Genomic DNA, 26,822 nt, shown 5'->3' with positions numbered 1-26,822 from the left:
AAAAGTTACTACGGCAACAGTTACTATGGTAACCGTTACTTACTATAACAATAGTTACTTTGACAACAGTTACTTACTACGGCAAAAGTTACTATGGCAAAAGTTACTATGGCAACAGTTACTTACTATGGCAACAGTTACTATAGCAAAAGTTAGTTAGTAGGGCAACAGTTATTATGGCAATAGTCACTATGGCAACAGTTACTTACTATGGCAAAAGTTACTATGGCAACAGTTACTTACTATGGCAACAGTTACTATAGCAAAAGTTAGTTAGTAGGGCAACAGTTATTATGGCAATAGTCACTATGGCAACAGTTACTTACTATGGCAAAAGTTACTATGGCAACAGTTACTTACTATGGCAAAATTTACTATGGCAAAAGTTACTATGGCAACAGTTACTTACTGTGGCAAAAGTTACTACGGCAACAGTTACTATATGGCAACAGTTACTTACTATGGCAATAGTTACTTTGGCAATAGTTACTTTGGCAACCGTTACTTACTATGGCAACAGTTACTATAGCAAAAGTTAGTTAGTAGGGCAACAGTTATTATGGCAATAGTTACTATGGCAACAGTTACTTACTATGGCAAAAGTTACTATGGCAACAGTTACTTACTATGGCAAAATTTACTATGGCAAAAGTTACTATGGCAATAGTTACTTTGGCAAAAGTTACTATAGCAAAATTTAGTTAGTAGGGCAACAGTTATTATGGCAATAGTTACTATGGCAAAAGTTACTATGGTAACCGTTACTTACTATAACAATAGTTACTTTGACAACAGTTACTTACTACGGCAAAAGTTACTATGGCAAAAGTTACTATGGCAACCGTTACTTACTATGGCAACAGTTACTTACTATGGCAATAGTTACTATGTCAAAAGTTACTATGGCAGCAGTTATTTAATATAGCAAAAGTTACTATGGCAAAAGTTAGTTACTAGGGCAACAGGTATTATGGCAATAGTTACTGTGGCAAAAGTTACTATGGCAACAGTTACTTACTATAGCAAATGTTATTATGGCAACCGTTACTTATACTATGGCAAAAGTTACTATGATAATAGTTGCTATGTCAATAGTCGATTTCTAGAGCAACTGTTGCTATGACAGCGTTTACCATGACAATAAATAAATTATTTATTATATTCAAATAACTTTTGATTTGAAATTAAAAAGCCACGAAACCCTATATGTATAGGCGCTTTGCGCTTGCCTTTTTTCCTTTTTGTTAAAAATCATTTTCCATTTCTGTTTTTTTCTTTAATGGTACTCGGAGTAAAGCTATTAACTTTCCGTAATAGAAGCAGTTTTCGCATTTCTTTTCAATCCATCGATTAACAAGATTGTCACATTGATGACAATTTATCACATTGTCAGTTATATTGACTATTTTTGAGATGCAAAATTCATGCATGTTTTTTTTTTTATTATTTTCACATTGGAAAAAGAAAACTTAATAATAAAACTCTTAAATGAATCACTCGAGAGAGAATTGTCAAGATTATCAAGATTTAAATCTGATGATGGAATCATATTTGAAAAAATATATATCAATAAATACTTTTTTCTCAACGATTGGAAAAAAATGTATTTTTCATTAAAGAAAGTAGTGGATCATAAAAAATTGTAAGATTTTATTTAATAACGCTTTCAAAATTGTGTGATAATATTGCACTATTTCCTCTAATAATATTATTATAGTGCGACCTCGAATCCCTTGAAACCTCTTTCCCTCTTGAGTATAACGTAATTCTATTGCAATATACCACAAATATTAATGTTCTGTCATGACCAGCTATTTTAGTTATGAATATTATTGTTTTAAATAGATTTTTTTCTCAGTCGGGCAGTTTTTTTTTGAGAGAGATTGAGGCTATCAGACATGTGAAAAAATTGCAATCGAAAATTTTTACCAACAGAAATTAAAATTTTTTTTATAATTAATAAAAGCATGTGAATAGCATATGTTAAGAAATATCGGAAATAAAATTTCCAATATCACAGAATATGTTTTAGAAACCCAATTTTGAATATTACTTCGAAGCGATATGCCTCTTGCATAAAACATGAGAAGCTTTTCACAAAGAGTTCGTTTAGTTTTAACAACTTAGTAAATCCTAATTATCTTTATTGTCAATTTGGAATAAGGGGTGTAAATAAATTTGAAAAATTATGCAAAATCCATATATCAAGGAATAATTTTACAAACAACTTTTCAGTTGAGAAATTCGTATAGAATTAAATTAGCAATTTGCAATTAGCTAAATATTTCTTTGAAATTTACTATTGAATTAACACTCGAAGGAATTAAAAGTACCAACAGAATTAAATTTTCAATATTTGCACGGTTAGAAAAACTTTGCTGCGTTTCTAAAAATATATCTTAGAGATAACACGACAAAACAAATTCAGTTTTTCTTTTAATATAAAGAAATATTGAAAATTTATTTTCAATATATACATATATATATAACCAACAAAGAGTTGAAAACTATTTTTGGATTCCATTAAGGAATTGGAGGGGGAGGATCGTTAAATCCGAATCATTTCTGCTAGGAGAATGCTGACGTTTTAACATTTTCAGGCCAGGAAATTTCAAATTCTGTTTTACCTTTATTATGTCATGTAAAATGTTCTAGCGTTAGGAATTTTCGTTGAAAATTAAGAGATTCATATACATATACGGAAATAGTTTTAATAAACTAGTTAATTTAGTTTTTTAAAATAAATAAATAAAAATCTAAGTTTTCATAAATTCAAAATTATTTTTTCTATATTTATTATTTAAATAATTCAGTTATATTCACGAAAAAAAGGAATTGCTTACAAATGCTATTAATTATTAAAAATTTTGCTGTCACAGCAAACTTTTTGAACCCCACAGAAAATTTGTACGCTGTCCCTATATTAACTAACGTAATTTGATGTGACAGCAAATAGTTCGCTGACACAGAAAACTTTTTCTATGCGTGTAATATTTTTGTTTTATTAAAAGTTATAAAAAGAGTGAAATATGTACTTTTTTTTTTTTATTAAACGGTAATGTAAGTAAATATGCGCTCCCATGTGAGCGATAGAAGTAAAAGATGAAAATTTGACTGAACCCATATAAATGGAGACAAAAAGTATTTTTAAAGGTCAATAAAATTTCAATATACAATATAAGAATTTTTAATTTAGAGAAAAAATTTTTTTCAAATATATCAAGCATGCGACGATGACTTTTTTTCTCACTCACAAAATTATTATAGTTGAAACGTGACGTGAATAAAATTCTTGATTAACAGAAATTCAATAGGATTTTAATTTAGAAAAAAAAAAAAAAAAATGTTATATCTCTAAATAATTTTAAAAGAAAAATTGAAATATTCAAAAATTCAATATAATTTCTTTAAAAGACATTAAACATTAAGTGGAATTTTATTTTTTGTTCCTATTGTTAAAACTGACATTTGAATGAAACCAAGTTGGATGTTTGTCTGCGCGAGCATCTAGATAGATTTTCTCGTTATTGGGAAAATGATATTGCGATAAGAGACTGTGCTACCTTTATTGTTTATTCTATTCATGTACAGAGTATATATATATATATATATATATATATGTGTATCGAAATGTATGCCAATTTAAAAGTGTTTGTTATTTCTCACAAGGGTTTATAAACAATAAAATATTCTTGTCTTTGCCTTGTTAGAAACTATAGGAAAATTGGTTAGGCGTATTTAGTAGGAAAATTTTTCATTGTAGTTATTATTTGCTCATTAAAGAGCCACGTGTATTTATTTCATTTGAGAACATCAGAGACACGCATAAGAAAATCGATGACTTATTTTGCACTCAAATATATACTGAATTCACCAGTTGACTCGGGGGAAATAAGCCAACTATAAAGATCTTAATTTCATTGAAACAACGAATGAAAATTTTATTTTCATTTCACTAGATTCCAATATACTTATATTCTTTTATATTAATCGAGAATTAGTTTAAAATTGAGAAAAATAACATATAATCCTTATTTTCGTCATGTTAAATAAATATAATTTTGTGTGCGAAAAATTATTGAAATCAACTCAAAGAACTACTCTCGTTTTAAAGGAATTTTAATCAGTGAGCACGATTTCATCAATTAAAAAATGTCACGAATTGGAGAGACGAGAACGAAAGGGGCGGAATATTAATTAAGTCTACTTGAAGTGGCTTATCAATTCTTCCGGCATTTATATTTTAATGTTATTTGAAAATTAACTTGAATTTATTACGGAAATTTATTTCTAGACTGGCTTCTATCTTTATACATTTTGTAAAGCCTATATAATGTGCAATTCTGGTTGACCATTTATTTAATGCAGAGGGTCAATTACGTAAATTTTTCCGGATTCCACATTTCGGATCCCTGATTCCATTTTCCACATTCCGGATTCCACTTTCCTCATTCCGTATTCCAGATACCACATTTTGTTCTCTGAATTAGGCTCTCTGTCAGTTCATCGATATATTTCGAGATCAAGATATGACGTCAGAGGCCTGGAGGGACAACAAAGCAGACGACATGTAATAATTTTATGGAGAAATAAATTTGAAATCACTTATTTTACTTAGATCTTAATCACTTGAAATGCTTGTTGGCTTGAAGTAACAATAAAATGTGCTTTATTAATCAAATGTGTTATGCATGTGAGCCAGTTACATTATGTGTATATTCCAAGATTTGTCAATAAATTTGTATTAGTAAGGTTAGGAGTGTTTGTTTACAAAGTAAAATTTTTATTTTAAATGCATAATAAAACGAATATTTTGTACATATATTTAAAATATGTGAAGAACATATTTTAAATGTAAATCAATGCAAATCGTATAAAATAACAAGTATGTAAACAAATGTTCCTAACCTCACTAAAATGTATTTAATCGAAAATCCTGCAAATATTGCGATGCAACTGCATCAAATGTATAACACATTTAATTAGTAGATTACATTAGACTATTTTTTCAAGCCAATAAGCATTTTAAGTGACTAAGATTTGAGTAAATTTAATAAAAGTGACATGAAATTTATTTCTCCATAAGATTACAATGTGTCGTCTGCTTTCTTGTCCCTCCAGCAGGGTTGGGTACGTAAATTACCTAAGGTAATCTACGTATGTTCTTTACACGTATAATACCTATAGTAAATTACGTCTACAGTTTTCTACGTACGTAATTTACATTCTCTTATGAATCGTCACCGCGATCGAAACGGGAAGCCGAATTAAGGCCTGAGCAGAATAGAAACGTAACCGGAATCGTAATCGCAAACGCAACCGGAAGAATGAGTTAGAGAAGGACAAACAATATGTCTATCCTTCTCTAACTCATTCTTCCGGTTGCGTTTGCGATTACGATTCCGGTTACATTCCTATTCTGCGTTGGCCTTTATGCGCAATAATATAACCTCAAAACCCTGCCAACACGTGATTTGTAAACCTGTTGTAAAGCTTTGGTGAAAAATTGTAAAATAAAAACCATATTTAAAATGAACAGAGGCGGCGGCAGCCCCAAACCTCCAGGCCTACGAAGTCTCACCTCGAAACGCTCTGACGTCACAAGTGACAAAACCTAATTCCACATTCCGAATTCCACTTTCCGGAAAATCAGGGTACAAATCGCTCAGGATCCAGAAAGTGGAATCCAGACAACGAAATGTGGTATCTGGAATACGGAATGAGGAAAGTGGAATTCGGAATGTGGAAAGTGTGATCCGAAATGTGGAATGTGGAATCCGAAATGTGAAATCCGGAAAAAGTTACGTAATTGATTCCAGCGCTCATTTTTGGTTCATTTTATCAGCGCACTTTGTTAGGTATCGAAACGCTTTATTTTTAAATTAAAACAAAATGCAAATAAATTCCAATTCCTCGAGGCGTTCTTTGTAAAACATAAATATTTCTTTTAAATTATATTATAATAATAATCAAAGTATCCATAAATCTAAAAATAATGGAATTCCATTACTGGTTTGCACGTAAATAATAAAAACGATTTGAAACGAAAAATAAGAAAAAAGAAAACCATTTTCTATATTCTATTGAATATATTTTCCGAGAAATGTAATTCATTTCAGAATTATATTCCTATGACACTAAAGAAAAGAAAACAAATTGAGGATAACATTATAAAAAAAAAAGAAAGTATTCTTTAATATAAAATGAAATAGTTGAAAGACGAGATTCGTTGAAACAATACAATATATATATATAATAGTATAGAAATTAACAGGTACATCAGAATTGTGTTGAGCTTATACCTGCGTACACCTCTTCGTCAGTATCATTTTCAAGGAAAAGGCAAACGGGAACTAATTTCCCACTTCTTGGAGAAAACAATACTGCAAGGAAGATTGTATTTTCAATTAGTTTCTATAGGCTATGTAAGAAAATACATATATATATCTTTTCACTTGAATTTATATTTGATTTACTAAGAAAAACATATTTTTAAATATACTATCATTTTTTCATATATTAAAAAATCATTCACAATTAAAAAATAAATTATTTTTTTAAAATGAAAAAATCTCAATGTTTCATAAATTTATTGTATTTATTATATATATTTTGACGGAAAACGCGCAAGTAATTATAAGAGAGTGTTTTTAATATATATGTCCTTTTATTAAACGCCAGTCTTGAAAGAAAGATATTTAATTTAACACCACCTTTTTTTTTTTAAAAAAATCCGAGTTCAACATAGGAAATAAGTCACAATTATTTTTTTCAAATGAGCGAAACAAACTGCACTGTTTGCCACTTTATATGTTAAAATGTGGACTATCTTGCATAAAATGAGAAATATATATATATATATATATAGCAAGCGAAAAAAGATATATTTCAAAAAGATGTGATTTAAATGCATAAGCAAAAACTAGAAATTCGATATAATAGGTATATTATATATTGGAAAATTTTTTAAAATAAAACTATATCTATTTTATTTTATTAAGTACTTTTATAAAGTAGTATTGAAACAAGTTAACTTGTTTTTTCTTTATACCTTTTTTAATTTGCAATCGTAAAGTAGTTTAAGGAACTTTATTTTTTACATTTTTCCAATAGCTTACAATTATAAACTGCATGCATTATTTAACTCTCAACATTTTATTTATCAAACTTATTCGAAATACATTATAGCAGGTAAAAAAAAAACTCGTATAATAAGCAATAAATCTTAAATTAAATTAGTCTTGAAAATAAAGATTCAATTTCCAATTTAAATAATGTAACAAAAATTGTTGTGTTACAAAATTTTTAAATTTTTCTTCCACAAATTATTATTTAAAGCTTTTTTCAATTTTTATAGTATGTGTTTAAATATATAATGAAATTAATAAATTTTGTGTTATAATTAAATGCTGACCAGTGTCGTATACTATAAAGTAAACGAGCCAATAATATTATATGATAGTTTGAGTTTGTTTTTATAGATCACTTATAAAACATGTAAACATTAATAAATATTAATCTTTTATTTGAAGAATTATAAAATTTTTAATGTCAATTTCGTTATATGAATTATCAATTCCAATATAATAAAATAGCATGATAGTCAAATTATATTATATTTATATATAATTTAAACTTTTTTTTTGCCCAATAATCGAAAAAAGGATTATAATCTTCAACGTTAAATTCAATAATTTAAATTATTTCTACTGCAGTTAAAACATGTAATAATCTAGAGCGTTTCTATATAAAACGGGAAATCAATACGTGAACCCTTTTCCTTGTATTTAGTCCATTAATCTTTTATTGTTATATATGTATACAAAAAATAGAAAGGACATCTTTTTCCACTTGGGGAATAGATTTTGGTTTGCGGTTGCCCAGTACAAAGCTTTCAAACCACTTTTTTTGATATTAGATGTTTTTTTCAGAGAAAAATTTCTATTACAGTCTGAATATAATTATATATATAATTTACTGATTACATTGCATTTATTTACTTATTTATTTTATTTTTTTTTTCGAAAACAAAATTTATTTAACGCAATTTATAAGCAAATCTAAATTATATGTTTCAAGTAGTCAATGTAAATCTATGTCAGCCATGAGAAACTGTCTGACAGTACAGACTCTGTTCTACTAGAATCTCGATTACCTTTATATGTTTTCATCCTAGTTACGGTTTATTTAATACAAAAAAAATGTAATTTACATTATTATTAATTTCAAGCGTAAAGCAGAAATGTCGCTAAAAATATATAAAAAAAAATTTTTTTTTATAGAAATACTCATGAAATTGATTTTTATATGCATTTGTGTATATTGAAAATATTTGAAAACACTTTGATAAACTACTTTTTTCACAAGAAAAACGTGACCTTATACCATGTTTGACGAAAAAGAAATGAGAAATGCAGAATATTTCTGAAAAGAATTATGTAGTCGGATTTAATGTTGAATAAAAAAATTATGTGAATCAAGAGAAGATTTTTAATCTCTTTGATAATTTTCAGACTAATTAATGCGATAATTTAAAAAATCTTGAACTACTAATTGTTAACTTGATGAAAAAAAAGTTAAATACGAGGGAGGAAATAACTTGTGAATTAAGGTGTACACTTGTGTTGAATTATCCTGATTTATCTTGAATTACATGAATTATAATGAATTAATATTTGAATTTGAAATATTGTGAATTATCATGAATTACTTTGAATTATCTCGAATTACTATAAATTATCTTAAATTAACTTGAAGTATATGAATTATTCTATATATATGAAATATCGTGAATTATCTTAAAGTATATGAATTATCTAAAGTATCGTGAATTACTTTCAATTATTTTGAATTACTTTGAATTTCTATGAATTATCTGAAGTACCGTGAATTACTTTAAATTATTTTGAATTATTTTGAATTACTTTCAATTACTTTTAATTACTTTCAATTACTTTGAATTACTTTCAATTATTTTGAATTACTTTGAATTACTATGAATTATCTGAAGTACCGTGAATTTCTTTGAATTACTTTAAATTATTTTGAATTACTTTCAATTACTTTCAATTACTTTGAATTACTTTCAATTATTTTGAATTAATTTGAATCACTTTCAATTACTTTCAATTACTTTGAATAACTTTGAATTATTTTCAATTACTTTGAATTACTTTCAATTATCTTAAATTAATTTGAATTACTTTCAATTACTTTCAATTACTTTCGATTACTTTCAATTACTTTAAATTTTTTTTAATTACTTTGAATTACTTTCACTTATTTTGAATTAATTTGAATCACTTTCAATTACTTTCAATTACTTTGAATTACTTTAAATTACTTTGAATTAATAAGAATTGTCTAAAGTATCGTGAATTTTTTTTAATTACTTTGAATTTCTTTGAATTACTTTGAATTATTTTGAATTACTTTCAATTATTTTGAATTAATTTGAATCACTTTCAATTACTTTCAATTACTTTCAATTACTTTGAATTACTTTAAATTACTAAGAATTGTCTAAAGTATCGTGAATTTTTTTAAATTACTTTGAATTACTTTGAATTTCTTTGAATTACTTTGAATTATTTTCAATTACTTTCAATTACTTTTAATTACATTCAATTACTTTCAATTACTTTTAATTACTTTGAATTATTTTCAATTACTTTGAATTACTTTCAATTATTTTGAATTAATTTGAATTACTTTTAATTACTTTCAATTAACTTAAAGTATATGAATTATCTGAAGTAATGTGAATTATCATAAATTATTTTCAATTACTTTGAATTACTATATGAATTATCTACAGTATCGTGAATTACTTTAAATTGCTTTGAATTACTATGAATTATCTGAAGTATCGTGAATTACTTTGAATTATTTTGAATTACTTTCAATTACTTTCAATTATTTTCAATTACTTTGAATTATTTTCAATTACTTTGAATTACTTTCAATTATTTTGAATTATCTGAAGTAATGTGAATCATCATAAATTGCCTTTAACTATTTTGAATTACTTTGAATTACTATGAATTATATTAAATTAACTTGAAGTATATGAATTATCTGAAGTAATGCAAATTATCATAAATTACCTTTAATTATTTGAATTACTATGAATTATCTGAAATATAGTGAATTATCTGAAGTATCGTGAATTTCTTTGAATTACTATGAATTATCTAAAGTATCGTGAATTACTTTAAATTATTTTGATTAACTTTGAATTACTATAAATTATCTAAAGTATAGTAAATTATCTAAAGTAGCGTGATTTTCTTTGAATTATCTTGAATTAACTTAAAGTATATGAATTATCCTGCATTATTTGAAGTGTCGTGAATTATCATGAATTATTTCGAAGTATAAAGTAGATGTACACCAAATTTTTTAGTTGTTTCTCCCTCGATTAAATTAATTACGCTCACAGATTTAAAATAAAAAATGAACTTAATATGCGTATTGAAATTCATTGAGGCGGTACATCACAGTATCAAGAGCAAGCGGAATGAACAATTTCCGTTAATACCCGTTCATATAGCTAGCGGAAACTTGACTGGCATCTGTCAAACTTAAAAGTTATTTACTGGCTGCATCTTATAAATAATGAAAATAAATTTTGGCCCAACAAACAATGATCTACATCTTTCTGTAGAAATAAAGCATTGATTTGTTTTTAATTCCATATATATATATATATATATATATATATATATATATATATATATATATATATATATATAATAAGAAAATACATATGAGACTTTAGTCTCATTTTTAGTTTAATATAGTTTATATCATGTGGAAGTACTTTGTCTCTATGAATAGTTATGATGTCCACTCCCTAGTTCTGTTTCTGTAACTATTGTAGTAGGACTTCTCTTTGAAGTGATATATCAGCAGATGCAGAGGAACTGTCAGTAAAGCCTCCTTCATCGCAGCTGTTCAATCGATAGTCCTTAATGTATTATGTACCTTCCTCAAACTTGTTTTACGATATCGCATAGAAAACTTTAATTTCTTTTTTTCCATAACAATAATTGAGATAGCAATACAAAAAAAAAATATATAATTAGAAATTTTTTTTTGTTTTTTAAATAATTTTAATGAACGTTTCTTGGGAAAAATGTAAACAACAAATTTTACAATGAAAAATGTCAATATAGTGCTTTTATTTCCTACAATGAAGCAGAAGAATGAAAAGAATTTCATAAATGTTCTCCCTTTTAGTATATGGAATTGAAAAAGCTGTTTGACATTTTCCTGGTTTTAATAGAATCCTTTCTATCCTTGCAATTTAGAAAAAAACTTACGCAAGACAAATTAATTTAAATATATATATATAATAATTAAAATTATCTCTAGTTATTCATTTCAAAAAAAAAATTTAATAATAATTCCCAACTCTATTGTTCAATACAATAAATGCAATTTTTAATTTATTTGATTTCATTTTCTAAATCTACTATACTTATATTATTATTTCTCAAGCTTTAATCTTTCAATGAGATTGCCAACACAAAGAGAGGATTTGCAATAGAAATATATTTACTGAGAAAATTCAACTTAGGGATATTGTTTGCCACTAACACCTTAAAGGATTATAAGTTTAGTTTCCTTGGAAAAAAGTATTGCGTTTTTCAAATTCATTAAGTTTAATAACTGATAAATAAAATATTCCACTTAATTTTTTTTTGTTAAATTTTTATATATATATATCTTAATTTTATTTATTATATTTGTGTTTCACTTTTAATTTTGAATATTGCCTCTACTCAATGAAAACTGTAATATTATCCACTTCGTTTCATTAAAATTAATTAAAAATTCGAGGAGAATTTGTTTTTGTGAAAAAAAAGAAGAGAAAAAAATACATAGCAAGCAATTGTCAGTTTCAGAGTAAATTTGAATTCGCAATGAACTTTGTTCGGTGGTGTATGTATGTATTAAATTTTTTCCGCTTAGAACCAATTATATTGTCATTAAAAATAGATAAAAAAAAAAAAAATTTCAAGCGCACAATATAAAAAATATCATTTTCTACGACGTGAAAATTACATTTATAATAAATCTTTTTTTTTTTTATTCCCTTTTCATTTCAATTACATTTCTTTATAACTTGTCAATTATATTGAGTTGCTTTCTTTTTCTTAAGATTTAGTTTGTAACTTAATAATTTGCTAGCAAGGAGAATATCAAATTATAAGACCCCTTCAAGGTGTACTATATCTATATTGTATAAGAAGTACAATAAGTCAGTGTATTACATTGTTTCTCAAGTATCAATTTCCTGAATACAAAGCCAAGCGTGAAACCCCTTCTCTGGAGTAACTTGAATAATTAGTTTTAACAATAATTGGATTAATAACACTCATATTGCGACATTGCGACTCAATGGATCAATGTGTATCTATTGTGATATTTCAAAGTATATAGAATTTATTATATTTCAGTGCGGGCCGTCTTTCAAAATTTATATGTAAAAGTCAAAAATTGGATGCGGTTTAAGAAAATCATTAACACAGATAGAAGACATTAAGGTTACTGCAAGATTGCACAATAAGATTGTCGCAAGAATGCACGGTAAGCTTGTAGCATGATAAAAAAATATTACCGACATAGAAATCTACATTACCGACTGATGGTAATGTAGATTTCTATATCGGTAATTTTTTTTTAATATTCCGGTGGGACATTTGAAGTTTGCCGCAAGGATGCTGCAAGCTTTTGTGCTATTTGGAAAATTAAGCTAAATTTTTTTTTTCAAGTTTTAATATTTACAGGAAGACAAAAATTTTTTCTAAAATAAATCAACATTTAAAAAAAATTTGCATATAAAAGAGCGTTTATTACCAGAAAAAAAAATATTCTTTCAGCATATAAAATGTTTAGAAAAAACTTTTTAATTAATTGAAAGTAAAATCTTTTTTAATATAAGCTATAAAGGATTCAAAGAAAATTTCATTTCATGGTAAAACTCGAGTAGTGCCAAATTAAAAACTTGATATTTGAGCTTGAGTTATTATAATTAAAACGTGTAGAGAAGAAAATAAAATCTCTACATTTTGTTTTTTTTTATTCGCGCAACTTGAATTTACAACTCAATAAAGTGCTAAAAATAGAATTAATTTAAGAAACACATATATACCTAATGTGCAATATTTAAATTCCTTTTTGTTTTTAATTTTACTGCTCTCTATTAAATTTAAATTCTTTTTCAAATTTACAAATGTTATTAAAAATTTTGTTGATTGACAGCAAAATCATGAATTCAATTTTACATACATATTCCAAATTTTTTTTTACCCGAAACAGTTTTTTATATAAAAAAATACGTATTTTCTTATTTTTCATATAGATTTCAAAAAGAATATATGTTTCGGGCAAAAAAATAATTTTTGAATGAAAATTTCCGGTGGAATGCCCCATATGTATGAATAACAACATGTTACGTTAACATCAAATAATTGAATTAGGTTGTGTAACCACATGTCATTAAATTTGGCTACTATCATTATAAATTATATTACACAGTTAGACAGTCAACATTACTGGCAAAACTATAATTAAATTATCAATAAATATATATCTCCCTCTCAAACTCTGATTTTCCAATGTCAAAATTTCTTTGTATATAAAATAAACAATAAGCCTGCATAAATTATAATTTCTGCGTTAACATGATTATAAAATCATTAGAGCAGATCTTTTCATTCAAAAAATATGGAAACAATGTTTGGCATTAATAATTTTAAATATGAATAAAGTATTTACATGATTTATACATCAACATTTAATATGAGAATTAATTAAAATTAATCCCTTTCCATATAAAATGATTATAGAGGTAAAACATGGTCGATTAAAAGTTGTTTGATATTTAATACATTAACTATTAAATTTCAAACTCCGTTTCAGAGATACAGTTGGCAAAAAGTTTATTATTATATCTTTTCACTGTCATAATTGAAAAAACAAAAAATTGAAATAATTTTGACTCATATTCTAAATTATTTTGAGAAAAGAAGCTTTTATTTTTTATATCAACACTGAGAAAAATAGGCTATCGAATTAACAGCATTTCTCCCATATAAAAATTATTGATTCAAAAGTATACACGCAGAGACATGATTTATTTGAACCAAATAAAATATATTTGAGTTAAATAAACGTATATTTGTCTCAGAGCCTACTAACTTATTTATTTGGCGTAAATAAAAGTTTTATTTGTCAGAAATAAATTTTTCTTTGCCTCAAATAAATTTTTTATTTCAATGAAATAAAATATATTTGCAACAAATAAATGAGCTGGTAGGCTCGGAGACAAATATACCATTTCTCTGAGTGTATGCTGCAGAATCTATAAAATATTTTACAAATTCTATTTTGAAACAATAATTTTTATATCACCGAGAAAAAAATCCTCTTGTTTCAAGAGGATTCCTCTAGGTTTAAGAGGATTGTCCTCTATGTAAAATTATTCCTCTTAATTTAAGAGGATACTTTTATTTTAAGAGGAATATATCATCTTAAAAAGAATTTTAAAATAATAAAAATGCAATCATCTAATTTGTATGACATAGATATAATCTATAAAATTAAAAGTAATAAAATTTGTTATTCCATGATTTACATCTATTTGAGTATAAATAAATTGAAATTGATTTTAATTTTTTGAATAAATCAAATCAAATCAACTAAATCTATTTTTAATAATATTTTTATGCGCAAAACATATAATTCATTAAATTTGAAAATTTATTTTAAATAAATTTTCGTAAATAAAATTAAAATAAATAAAAATCGTAATAAAATAAATTTTTAAATAGCATAACCTCAAAATTATTTAAATTTTCTTAAAAATTACTTTTAAAAATTTCTTTTACCTAACAAAAATAGGCACGTATTGTGTAAGTTGCAACTCTATCAAGATATTTAAAAGATTATTATTATCCATTTTGGTTTATTCCCCTTTTTTTTACACAGAAATTAAAACTTTTTCACGCATGATATGCGATTTAGGACGCGACGTAAATGATATGACACAATCATCTTTGCGCATGAGCGACTTCCTATGGGAAATCCTCTTAGAATTTAGAGGAATATTCTTAAACATAGAAGATTATTCTAAATTCTAAGAGTATATTATTTTAATTCTAAAAAGATTATTCTGAATATAAGAGAAATGCTCTAGAATAGTCCTTTTATTTCGATCCTCTTGAAATTAGAGGAAAATATTCTCATTTAAAGAGTAATACTCTTGTTTTAAGAATAAAATTCAAGAGGATTCTGTAAGAGGAATTTTCCTCTGAATACAAGAATATTTTTTTTCGGTGTATTAAATCAATAGCATTTCTGCCAAAGAAACACCGAAAAAAATATTCTTGTATTCAGAGGAAAATTCCTCTTACAGAATCCTCTTGAATTTTATTCTTAAAACAAGAGTATTACTCTTTAAATGAGAATATTTTCCTCTAATTTTAAGAGGATTTCCCATAGAAAGTCGCTCATGCGCAAAGATGATTGCGTCATATCATTTACGTCGCGTCATAAATCGCATATCATGCGTGAAAAAGTTTTAGTTTCTGTGTGAAAAAAGGGAATAAACCAAAATGGATAATAATCTTTTAAATATCTTGATAAAATTGCAACTTACACAATACGTGCCTATTTTTGAAGGTAAAAGAAATTTTTAAGAAAATTTAAATAATTTTGAAGTTATATGCTATTTAAAATTTTATTTTATTACGATTTTTATTTAAAATTTATTTAAAATAAATTTTCAAATTTAATGAATTATATGTTTTGCGCTTAAAAATATTATATATATATATATATATATATATATATATATATTATAATAGAGATTATATCTATGACATACAAACTATAGATGATTGCATTTTTATTATTTTTGAGTTCTTTTTAAGATTTTTTTTTTTCCTCTTAAAATAAGAATATCCTCTTAAATTAAGAGGAATAATTTTACATAGAGGGCAATCCTCTTAAACCTAGAGCACATCCTTTTGCAGCATATACTAGAGGAAAATATGCATTGAAATAAGAAGAATCCTCTTGAAACAAGAGGATTTTCTTTTTCGGTGTAGCATATTTTTCTCAGTGAAATAAAAGATGCATGGAGGTTCTATATAGAGGAAAAAAAAATATTATTATGTATACTTGTTATCAGCTCCCTTTTCATCAAGTATATTTTGGCACTACAAAGTAGCTTATCTATATACAAGTTTCGGTTATATACAATATCCGCTTATCTTTCTATTAACTCCTTCTGTTTTAGTTTATTATCACTTTAGATTAAAGTCATTGATAGGAAAAGTTTGATATAATACATTATTTTTGTTCTATTTTTAGAGAAAGTATTATAGCAATTATTGAAGAATTTAAACAACCAATTCTGTAAAAATTGCAATTCGTGAGAAGTACTCTGTCCTAGAATAAAATTCGACTGACCTTAATAGACTCTTTCGTTCATCAGCACAAATTGTTATTTTTATTTCTTTCTCGATATATTTATTTTTAAGAGAGTCTTAAAGTAAAGGATCTTTTTATTTACAAAGTATTTCATATATAACTATTATTATATTGTGTGAAAAAGTTGATTTAAAGAATTAAGCTATAAAAATGATTGAAACGATTATATTGTATAAGTTTTGAAGATTTCAGAAAGGAAGTTGTCAAATCCAGCATATTATAGTCTTTGTCATGGGGAAAATATTTCGTATTGTTGATGTGAACCTAACTCAGAATTCTACGGTAATCCCAAGGATAAAAAAAAAAGGGGGAAAAAACTTCTTAGCCGAGAGAGGTTTCCTTCAATCAAGTATATAATATATTTGAGGTTTAAATACACTAACGCCCACATGAAAAGATTTAATGTTTGTTATATGGACAAAATAACTCCTTTTTATGTGAGGACTTAAAATATAATGTTTATTCATTCTTTTAATCACTTTTTTTTCGCCCTTGAAAAATATATACTTTTCACATATGAATTCAGTGTCCAATAATCTTATTTTGAAAACATTTCCGAAAGAATTGACAAATCTTATTCTGTCATGATATATGAAGCGAAAATATAATATTTTTTTTCTATTAATTATTTCCCTCAGAGCAAGTTTTCATTAAGGAATTTCAAATATTGTAAATCATTTTTCAATAATTAATAATTTTTATTTTGTTCTCATCAATTATGAAATGTTTTTATGAAGAAATGGGTTTCAATATGGTATCATATTATATAGTATGGCGTAAAATCTGAAAATTCGAGCAGTTTCATGAGTTTCATCTTGTCTTTTATGTTTGTGAAACACTTGTGAAACACTAAATGTTAAAGTACACATTTTCATTGACAATCTTCTTGAAGCACACGATAAGCAATTAGTAACAAGCAATAAAGCAGTATACAAGAGTTCATTTCAATTGATTTTTATAAAGAGTTGAAAGAAGCATTAAATTTTACTTGATGCGCTTAAAATTAATTGGACGTGAAGAGTGACTTGAATTGTACACATTTCCATTTGAATTGTAATTTAATGATAGTGCAGGTACACCAACAAAACCTTTTAGTGATGAGTCAAGCATTATACTTTATCTCTCTCTCTCTCTCTCTCTAACTATTGCATTCTCATTACGCTCAATAATTATTAAATAGTATAAATAAAGAAAAAAAAACATTCTTTTATTTTTTTCTTTTTCATTGTAAACTGTCTGATGTAATGAAAATTAGATAAAAGAGGGAAAGCTATTTATTTGGTATATAGACAAGGGTGCTTGAAATTGACACTACGTTCGCAAAATGTGCGAATCTGCCAATCAGTCTCTTGTATCTGTCATGAAAGAAACGAGCTATTTTATAAGCTCTCTATATATATAACTCCATGCTCATAAATGACGCGTTAATGAATAAATATATAGAAAAGTCGTACAAACTTTTATAATCCCAACCAAAAATTTCATAGTATTATACCAGAGTTCACTATTGGCGCAGTACTGGTTCAGTATTGGCTGCCGTGACTGGGCAGTCTGTACTGAACCAGTACTGGTATTTTCATTGTATCAGTACTGTTGCAGTGTACCACCCTTCCAGTACTGGCAAACCAGTACTGAACCGATATTGAGCCAGTACTGGCTCAAATAGATTTTCTTTTTGATTAATACTAGTTTACAAAAAATTCTAGAGTGAACCTGATGAATCTTTTTGTTTAAATATTTTGTTTATACAAATTTTTTTTTGCCATTGACATGAAAAAGTGTCTTTTTTGTGCCTGTAGCACTTTTTAAGGCAGTTTGGGCCAACTGCCTAAAAAAGACTTTTTTAGGCAGAAAACTGTCCCATAAAGTCTTTTTTAGGCAGTTGTTAATTTTTGCATAAACTATCACAGTTTTCCTAAAAGTATCAAATTGAGACCAAAAATTGCATCAAATCTTTGCAACGTTTTGATGCACATAAGTTATATCAAAAAGAGATCGTTTTGTGTATCATTTTTAGAAATGATATACGAAACGGTCTCATTTTTTGATGCAAAAAATTTAATCAATTTATATCAATCATGGCCGAATTGAATCGACTCAAAATTAAACGAATTTTTTTCAGATATTTTGGTAATAGTACAATTGCGGAGACCATTTCACTATTTAATTTGAAAATGAAAATAACAGAAAATCAAAGACAATGTGCAATTCGATAATTAAAAAGTGACAACTTATAAACATAACCTAAAATGCATGAGAAAAAATTTGTCGATAAAATCAATATAGCCGAGCTTTTTAGAAGGTAGATGGCAGTTTTGGTTTTTATAAAAACGATTCAGAAAAAATTTAAAGAAAGAAAATAGATAAGTGCTGCCATCTACCTTCTAAAAAGCTCGGCTATATTGATTTTATCGACAAATTTTTTCTCATGCATTTTAGGTTATGTTTATAAGCTGTCACTTTTTAATTATCGAATTGCACATTGTCTTTGATTTTCTGTTATTTTCATTTTCAAATTAAATAGTGAAATGGTCTCCGCAATTGTACTATTACCAAAATATCTGAAAAAAATTCGTTTGATTTTGAGTCGATTCAATTCGGCCATGATTGATATAAATTGATTAAATTTTTTGCATCAAAAAATGAGACTGTTTCGTGTATCATTTCTAAAAATGATACACAAAACGATCTCTTTTTGATATAACTTATGTGCATCAAAACGTTGCAATAAAAAAAGATACAACCAAGTTTACTGTGATATTCTAAAATTTAATTTTAAATAAATTCTTTTAAAAAATAAATTTTTTTTTCTTTAAAATTGTTTCACTTTTTCATAACAATGGCGAAAAAAATAGCGTATGTGCCTCGCACGTAGTAATTTTTAGGTTCGGATGATTTCAATACTCGCTGTCTGTGCGACTTCGGTTCGACTTGGCTCACCTACAGCTCGCCTTCGTCTCACCTACGTCGCACTAACGACAGCTCGTACTGAAAATTACATCCTCACCTAAAAAGTACTACTTTACGTGCTTGCCACATAATATACTATTTATCACCTTGATTTTATTTTTCAAAATTAAAATGTATTTTATTTTGCTTTTCTGTGGGTAAAATTATTTAAACAAAAACTTTCCTGAGATCAAGCCTAAAATATTTTGCAAGATTTTCTTATTGTTTTCAGATATGCAATAAACCAAAAAAAAAAAAAAAATTTTAAACGATCAAACTAAAAATAAATAAATTTGTTTATAAAAAATTTAAATATTTTTTAAAATAAAAATTAAAAAAAAAAATTTCTTGACAACACTTGTTAAAAATTAAAAAACAACTTTTATTTTCTTAAAAAAGTTTTTCAAAAATTCCTTTTGATGCAAATATATATATATGTGATTAAAAATAGATATTATACTTTTGAAAAAAACTTAAATTTAAAAATTTTTACCCGAAAATTTATAAACCTACAAAAAATTACGTATACTTTTTTTTTCTCAGAACTTTGGTTTTATAATAAACATATTTTTATATTTATTTTTTGATTTTTTAAAATAATAATTTGCAATATATATTATACTTAATAAAAAATAAAAACTCTTGGTGTTTTCGATTTTATATATAATAAAATATTAATTAGTTAGTTGACTAATTTAATTAATATTTAATTTGTGTTGGGTTACTAAAAATTTCAGACACTTTTTCCTAAGTATACCAAAAAAGTATTACCTGGAGTTAAACTTATCTGTGTTACAGTTAAAGCTTTCTTTTCGTATACAATAAATTACAAAACTGCCAGTACTCGGCCAGTACTGAACCAGCAGTGGTTACCAGTACTGGTGCCAACTCTGGTAGCCAATACTGGTAAAATGTTATCATCCCAAAGTTACGCCAACTCTGGCGCCAATACTGGGTGCCAGTACTGCGCCAGTAGTACATTTTTGATTGGGATATTATATAAATCAAATTTTCGTGAACCAATCAAATTAAATCATTTCAAATCACCTTTTAATTTAAATAGATATTTCTATAAATGCAATAAAATATCAAATATTTTCTAAATCCATGAAATAAATTTTGATTATACCAGTAAATTTCTCAGGGTTATGAGAAAGAGGAATATAATAATAATAATATTATATAGGAGATTGATAAATGTCCATAATGACTTTTCGGTGACATCTACCCTAATTGTATTCATAAATGGGCCCATCAAAGTAATTATCTCAACTAAATCCACTATTCATTCTAAAATATACCATCCAAGATTCACGATTAATTCTATGGCGGGAGATATTAGAGAGAATGGCAGTGTGTTTCTCCACAAATGAATCTCATTTATGTCAGATTAAAGGTTTATCTAAATATTGATAATAACTTTCTTTTTTTTTGGGGTTGGAGGGATCGGAAATATAAATTGAAAACTCCCTTATTCATTTTTTCAAAGGAACATAAATTTATCTATATAAATACTGAGAGTCTTAATGAATAAATTAAATATATAATTAATATCATTTAAAAATAATCTTCTTTTCACATTTTCTAATTTGTTGCAAGTTTCAATAATTAATAATCACACATTAAACTATATGAGAATATATGCTTTTAATTTCTTGCGGTTGTCATATATGCGCATTCATATCGTTGATTATTAATTTTCTTCAATATTTGCATGCATTATTTTTTTATTTGTAAATTGTATTTCCCAATTAGAAATTTCATCATGGAAAGCATTGATTTTTCCAATTAAATAAATTTAGTTTCTTCAAATATTTTTTTAAAATTTTCTTTGATTTACTTTTACATTTTCACATATCTGCTATTTCATTTAAAAAAAAATGGAATAATTTTATGCATTCACGATTTCAGTGGATGAAAAAGATGTTCAATTTTGGAAATATATTCAAATTAAGCTCTTTGGAGTTATACTATATATGCTTCCTGCTCTGGTCCACAAATGACCTACTTTATTTTAATTTCATATAGACTATCTAATTTTTTTTTGTTATATATGAAATGGCAATAAATAAATCATTTCTTGTAAATTAAAATTATTATCTCTTAATTTATATTTTAATTATAAATTACAAATGTTCCTAAAGCCAGTAAACTATACACAACATTATTATTATTTTTAGTAAAAAACAAATGTCGTGAAGAAGTAAAATTTACTTTCTAAAATTCGAAAAAAAAGAGTTTAATTTCTAGTATTCATTTTTACAAACTCTCATATAGAAATTTTATTATTGTTATATCTTGATTAAGAGTGGTATTTTTCTATATCGACGATTCTATTCTCGGTTTTGCAATTTTTTCCTCTCGGGGTATTTCAATCTCAATATTTATAACAAACAGAGATAAAATATAATTTATTTTGGGGCGCATAATTATGTTCTAAAAATCATTAGTCAGAATTTTAATTTTATCGAATTTTTATTATTGTTCGAATTAGTACTTTGCATAATTTTCAACAAACCCATTTTCTATATTACAGAATTTTTATATAACTGAAAATTCACTTCATAGAATTTTTATTTGTTCGAATTTTTATTTGATAATTGATTTCTGTAAGAAATTTCTAAGAGAAAATTTCAAGCCCTAAATAATATTCACTGATAATTAATTAGTTCGTAAGCTTGCAGCAACCTTGCGGCAAGCTTTGCAACGCAATATTGCCAACTTTCCAAGGCAAAATTGCCGCAAGTTTACTGCAAACTTCGAATGTTCCACCCTACCCAAGCTTGCATGATAAGCCTACCGATAGATTGCAGTGTAAAGTTACTGCAAGATTGTCCAGTAAGATTATCGCAAGATTGCTCAGTAAGCTTGCACGGTAAGCTTGTAGCATGGTTGGTGCATGTAAGTAAGGTAAGGTTACTGCAAGATTGCTCAGTAAGCCTACCGAAAGATTGCAGTGTAAAGTTACTGCAAGATTGCCCAGTAAGATTATCGAAAGATTGCTTAGTAAGCTTGCACGGTAAGCTTCTAGAAAGGTTAGTGCAAGGTTGCCAAATAACCTTGCTTTGAACCTAAAACTTTTTTTGTAATGTTTGGTCTAATTAATATAATTTTATTTTATAAATTTTATTATTTAAATTAGACGAAACATTTAAAAAAGATTTTTAGGTTTAAAGCAAGGTTATTTGGCAACCTTGCACCAACCTTGCTAGAAGGTTACCGTGCAAGCTTACTGAGCAATCTTGCAATAATCTTACTGGGCAATCTTGCAGTAACTTTACACTGCAATCTTTTGGTAGGCTTACTGAGCAATCTTGCAGTAACCTTACACTGCAATATTTCGGTAACCTTATGCTGCGATATTTCAGTAACCTTACACTTCAACCTTACGGAAAGCTTACCATGCAAGCTTGGATCAGGTTGGACATTTGATGCTTGCGTTGCAAGTTTGGCAATATTGCTCGGCAAGCTTTCCGCAAGGTTGCAGCGAAAGGTTACTGCAATATTGCTTAGTAAACCTACCGAAAGATTGCAGTGTAAGATAACTGCAAGATTGCACAATAAGATTATCGCAAGATTGCTCAGTAAACTTGCACGGTAAGCTTGTAGCAAGGTTGGTGTGAGGTTGCAAAATAACCTTACTTTTAACGTAAAAATTTTTTTTAAATGTTTCGTCTAATTTATATAGTAAAATTTACATAATAAAATTATATAAATTAAACAAAACATTAAAAAAACATTTTTTAGGTTAAAAGTAAGGTTATTTGGCAATCTTGCACCAATCTTGCTACAAGCTTACCGTGCAAGCTTACTGAGCAATCTTGCGATAATCTTATTGTGCAATCATGCAGTAACCTTACACTGCAATCTTTTGGTAGGATTACTGAGCAAGCTTTCGCTCAGGTGGGACATTTGAAGCTTGTGGCAAGTTTGCCGTGCAAGGTTGGCAATATTGCGAGGTAAGCTTGCCGCAAGGTTGCTGCTACATGCTATCTAGGATGATTCTAATATTTTATATATTATTTCAAAAATATTTAATAAGGCGTGTATAGGTATAGACCTCTTATTTTTGTAAATTTTAAGACAAAAACGACAAAGCGCATGTATGTTTCTAAAATTTCTTGAATGCCACTTATATAAGAAATGCAGTCAAGTGAACTGCAAAAGGACATACAGAGAATAATATCTATATGCAAAAGGAATTGAAAAATTTTCCTTTGACTTTATCATGTCTTTCTTCTTTCAAAAATTTACCAATTTTTACACTTGACAAAACTTGACACCATTTTTTTTTTTTATAGCGTAACAAAAAGCATTTATTCTTCGTGTAGAAAAAAAAGGTATTAATTAAAATATTGTGAAAATCGGCTTTTTTTGAGTTTATAAAAAATCAAAGAATGAATAAAAAAAAAATTCCCGTTTGAGATTACTTACCTACATTGCTAATGGATGTTGAAGTTAAGATTCTTTCGAGGTGTTCTGATTCCCTGGACGGTTAATTCTGTTGATCCTTGGAAGCTTCACTGTTTACTGGCTCCAAGGAAATCATCTCACAGCTTGTATTATTCTGCTTCGATGTTGGAATGGGAAGCAAGCTTTCTTGGACGGTGTCATTTCCATTTCTACAACCTTCTATATTACGTGAAGTACCATTGCCTAATGTTCTTGAAAAACAGGGTAGAACCTAGAATGAAAAGAAAAACCTTTCATGCAATTTAGAATATAAATATTACTCTTTAAAAGATACGCGTGGGTTATATATTAATATTAATTTTGATAAATAGAACAATTTGAATATAAATAAAAGAAATGATAAATGATAGATGAAATGTCAGATAATATAAAATCCATGAGATATCATGTTGATGAATTAACATGACACCATCAAGATATTTACTCTCGCATTATATATATATATACAGTTTTCCCAATGGACCATCGTAATGTTTAACAATCGATCCAAGGCCGTTTCGGAAAGTCTGCGGTTTTTGTTACTGCTCTGTGAAACGATTTTTTTGTCTAGCACCATGACTGACAGGATAAAATGACCCATTATATAATTCTGCTACAAAGGCTTTTGGGAATTTCATTTCCATTTCAAATAGAAATTTTCAATGAAAAATTTCGATTTTAATTTAAAAAAAAAAAAAATAATTAAATATCTTAACCGCATTTTTCAGAGAGAGAGAGAGACAAACTCAAAAGTTTTATTATACAAAAGAAACAAATAAAAAATGTTTTACAATACTTTTAATTCAGTGAACCACAATCCTTGTAATCTTTTTCAAAACAAGAACAAAACGCTTTTCTCGTGAAAATGTTATTTCTGGAAAACAGAATTTTCTATATTTTTCTATAAATGTTACTGTTAAAATAAAACATTTTACTTGACATCTTTGCAGAGAAATTGTAAATATTTTTAATTCTTTAAAGAGTTATTAAAACTCTAAAGAAAAAAAAACAAAATTTTCAGATAACTGAATATTGTTGAATAATTCACATCTTATATAAAGTGACAAGATGGCTTTAAAATTTAACTTGGATGACACTTGATGTAAGTACTCTATAGTCCAAAACTTGTAGAGACAGTTTGAATTTCGAGGAGTGAATAAATCAGGCTCTTGGTGAAGAAACTTGAAAGACGTATAACTCTACTAAGAATTAAATGATAGTTTACAATTGTTTATTTAAATTAAATCGTTTAAGTTTGAAAACACAAGTTTACATAAGACAATGATATGTCATTTATTATTCAGCAGACATCATATATATTCATAAAAAATATCTATACTGAAAAATTCAAATAAATACCGCGCTAGCACGTAATACTTGCAGCAACTTTGCGGCAAGCTTGCCGCGCAACATTGCCAACCTTGCACGGCAAACTTGCCGCAAGCTTATTGCAAGCTTCAAATGTCGTATCTGAACCAAGCTTGCATGGTAAGCTTACCGAAAGATTGCTCAGTAATCCTACCGAAAGATTACAGTGAAAGGTTACTACAAGATTCCACAATGAGATTATCGCAAGATTGCTCAGTAAGCTCGCACGGTAAGCTTGTAGCAAGGTTGGTGCAATGTTGCCAAATAACCTTGCTTTGAACCTGAATTTTTTTTTTTAATGTTTCGTCTAATTTATATAATCAAAATATAATAAAATTCTATAAATTAGACGAAACATAAAAAAAAAAAATTTTTTAAGTTAAATAAAAGGTTATTTGACAATCTTTCACGAACCTTGCTAGAAGCTTATCGTGCAAGCTTACTGAGCAATCTTGCGATAATCTTATTGTGCAATCTTGCACCTTACACTGCAATCTTTCGGTAGGTTTACTTAGCAATCTTGCAGTAACCTTTCACTGCAACCTTGCGGCAAGATTGCCAACATTGCACTGCAAGCTTCAAATGTCCTACCTGACTCAAGCTTGCATGGTAAGCTTACCGTAAGGTTGAAGTGTAAGGTTACTGAAATATCGCAGCGTAAAGTTACCGAAATATTGCAGTGTAAGGTTACTGCAAAGATTGCTCAGTAAGCCTTTCCGAAAGATTGCAGTGTAAAGTTACTGCAAGATTGACCAGTAAGATTATCGCAAGATTGCTCAGTAAGCTTGCACGGTAACCTTCTAGTAAGGTTGGTGCAAGGTTGCTAAATAACCTTGCATTAAACCTAAATTTTTTTTTTCAATTTTTCGTCTAATTTAAATAATAAAATTTATAAAATAAAATTATATTAAGTAGACCAAACATTATAAAAAAAGTTTTAGGTTGAAAGGAAGGTTATTTGTCAACCTTGCGGAAAGCTTGACGAGCAATATTACCAACCTTGCACCGCAAGCTTCAAATGTCCCACCTGATCCAAGCTTGCATGGTAAGCTTACCGTAAGGTTGAAGTGTAAGGTTACTGAAATATCGCAGTGTAAGGTTACTGCAAGATTGCTCAGTAAGCTTGCACGGTAACCTTCTAGTAAGATTGGTGCAAGGTTGCCGAATAACCTTGCTTTAAACCTAAATTTTTTTTTAATTTTTCGTCTAATTTAAATAATAAAATTTATAAAATAAAATTATATTAATTAGACCAAACATTACAAAAAAAATTTTAGGTTCAAAGCAAGGTTATTTGGCAACCTTGCACTAACCTTTCTAGAAGCTTACCGTGCAAGCTTACTAAGCAATCTTGCGATAATCTTACTGGGCAATATTGCAGTAACTTTACACTGCAATCTTTCGGAAAGGCTAACTGAGCAACCTTACCATGCTAGCTTGGGTCAGGTGGGACATCTGAAGCTTACAGTATGCTTGCGGCAAGTTTGTCGTGCAAGGTTGGCAATATTGCGCGGCAAGCTTGCCGCAAGGTTGTTGCAAGCTTACGTGCT

The 26,822-nt window shown here is 27.3% G+C and overlaps 1 protein-coding gene across 2 annotated transcripts in view; it reads right to left on the bottom strand.

Moving 5' to 3' along the window:
• Nucleotides 1–26,822, bottom strand: part of LOC127279202 (prolactin-releasing peptide receptor-like) — a 44,770-nt gene that overhangs the window by 14,521 nt on the left and 3,427 nt on the right. Inside the window, exon 2 of one of the 2 annotated variants that reach the window (XM_051301430.1) lies at nt 23,891–24,136. In XM_051301430.1, coding sequence (XP_051157387.1) covers nt 23,948–24,136 — 189 coding nt within the window. In that variant the 3' untranslated portion in view covers nt 23,891–23,947. Of the gene's footprint in view, nt 1–23,886; nt 24,137–26,822 lie in introns of both variants that reach the window. The other variant, XM_051301429.1, reaches the window with a different exon arrangement.

Source organism: Leptopilina boulardi, unplaced genomic scaffold, assembly GCF_019393585.1.
Source record: "Leptopilina boulardi isolate dan_hultmark-lab unplaced genomic scaffold, ZJU_Lbou_2.1 LbouV2_214, whole genome shotgun sequence".
Lineage (NCBI taxonomy): Eukaryota > Metazoa > Arthropoda > Insecta > Hymenoptera > Figitidae > Leptopilina > Leptopilina boulardi.
Note: the sequence above shows the minus strand (reverse complement) of the source record. Positions and strands in the feature narration are given on the sequence as shown.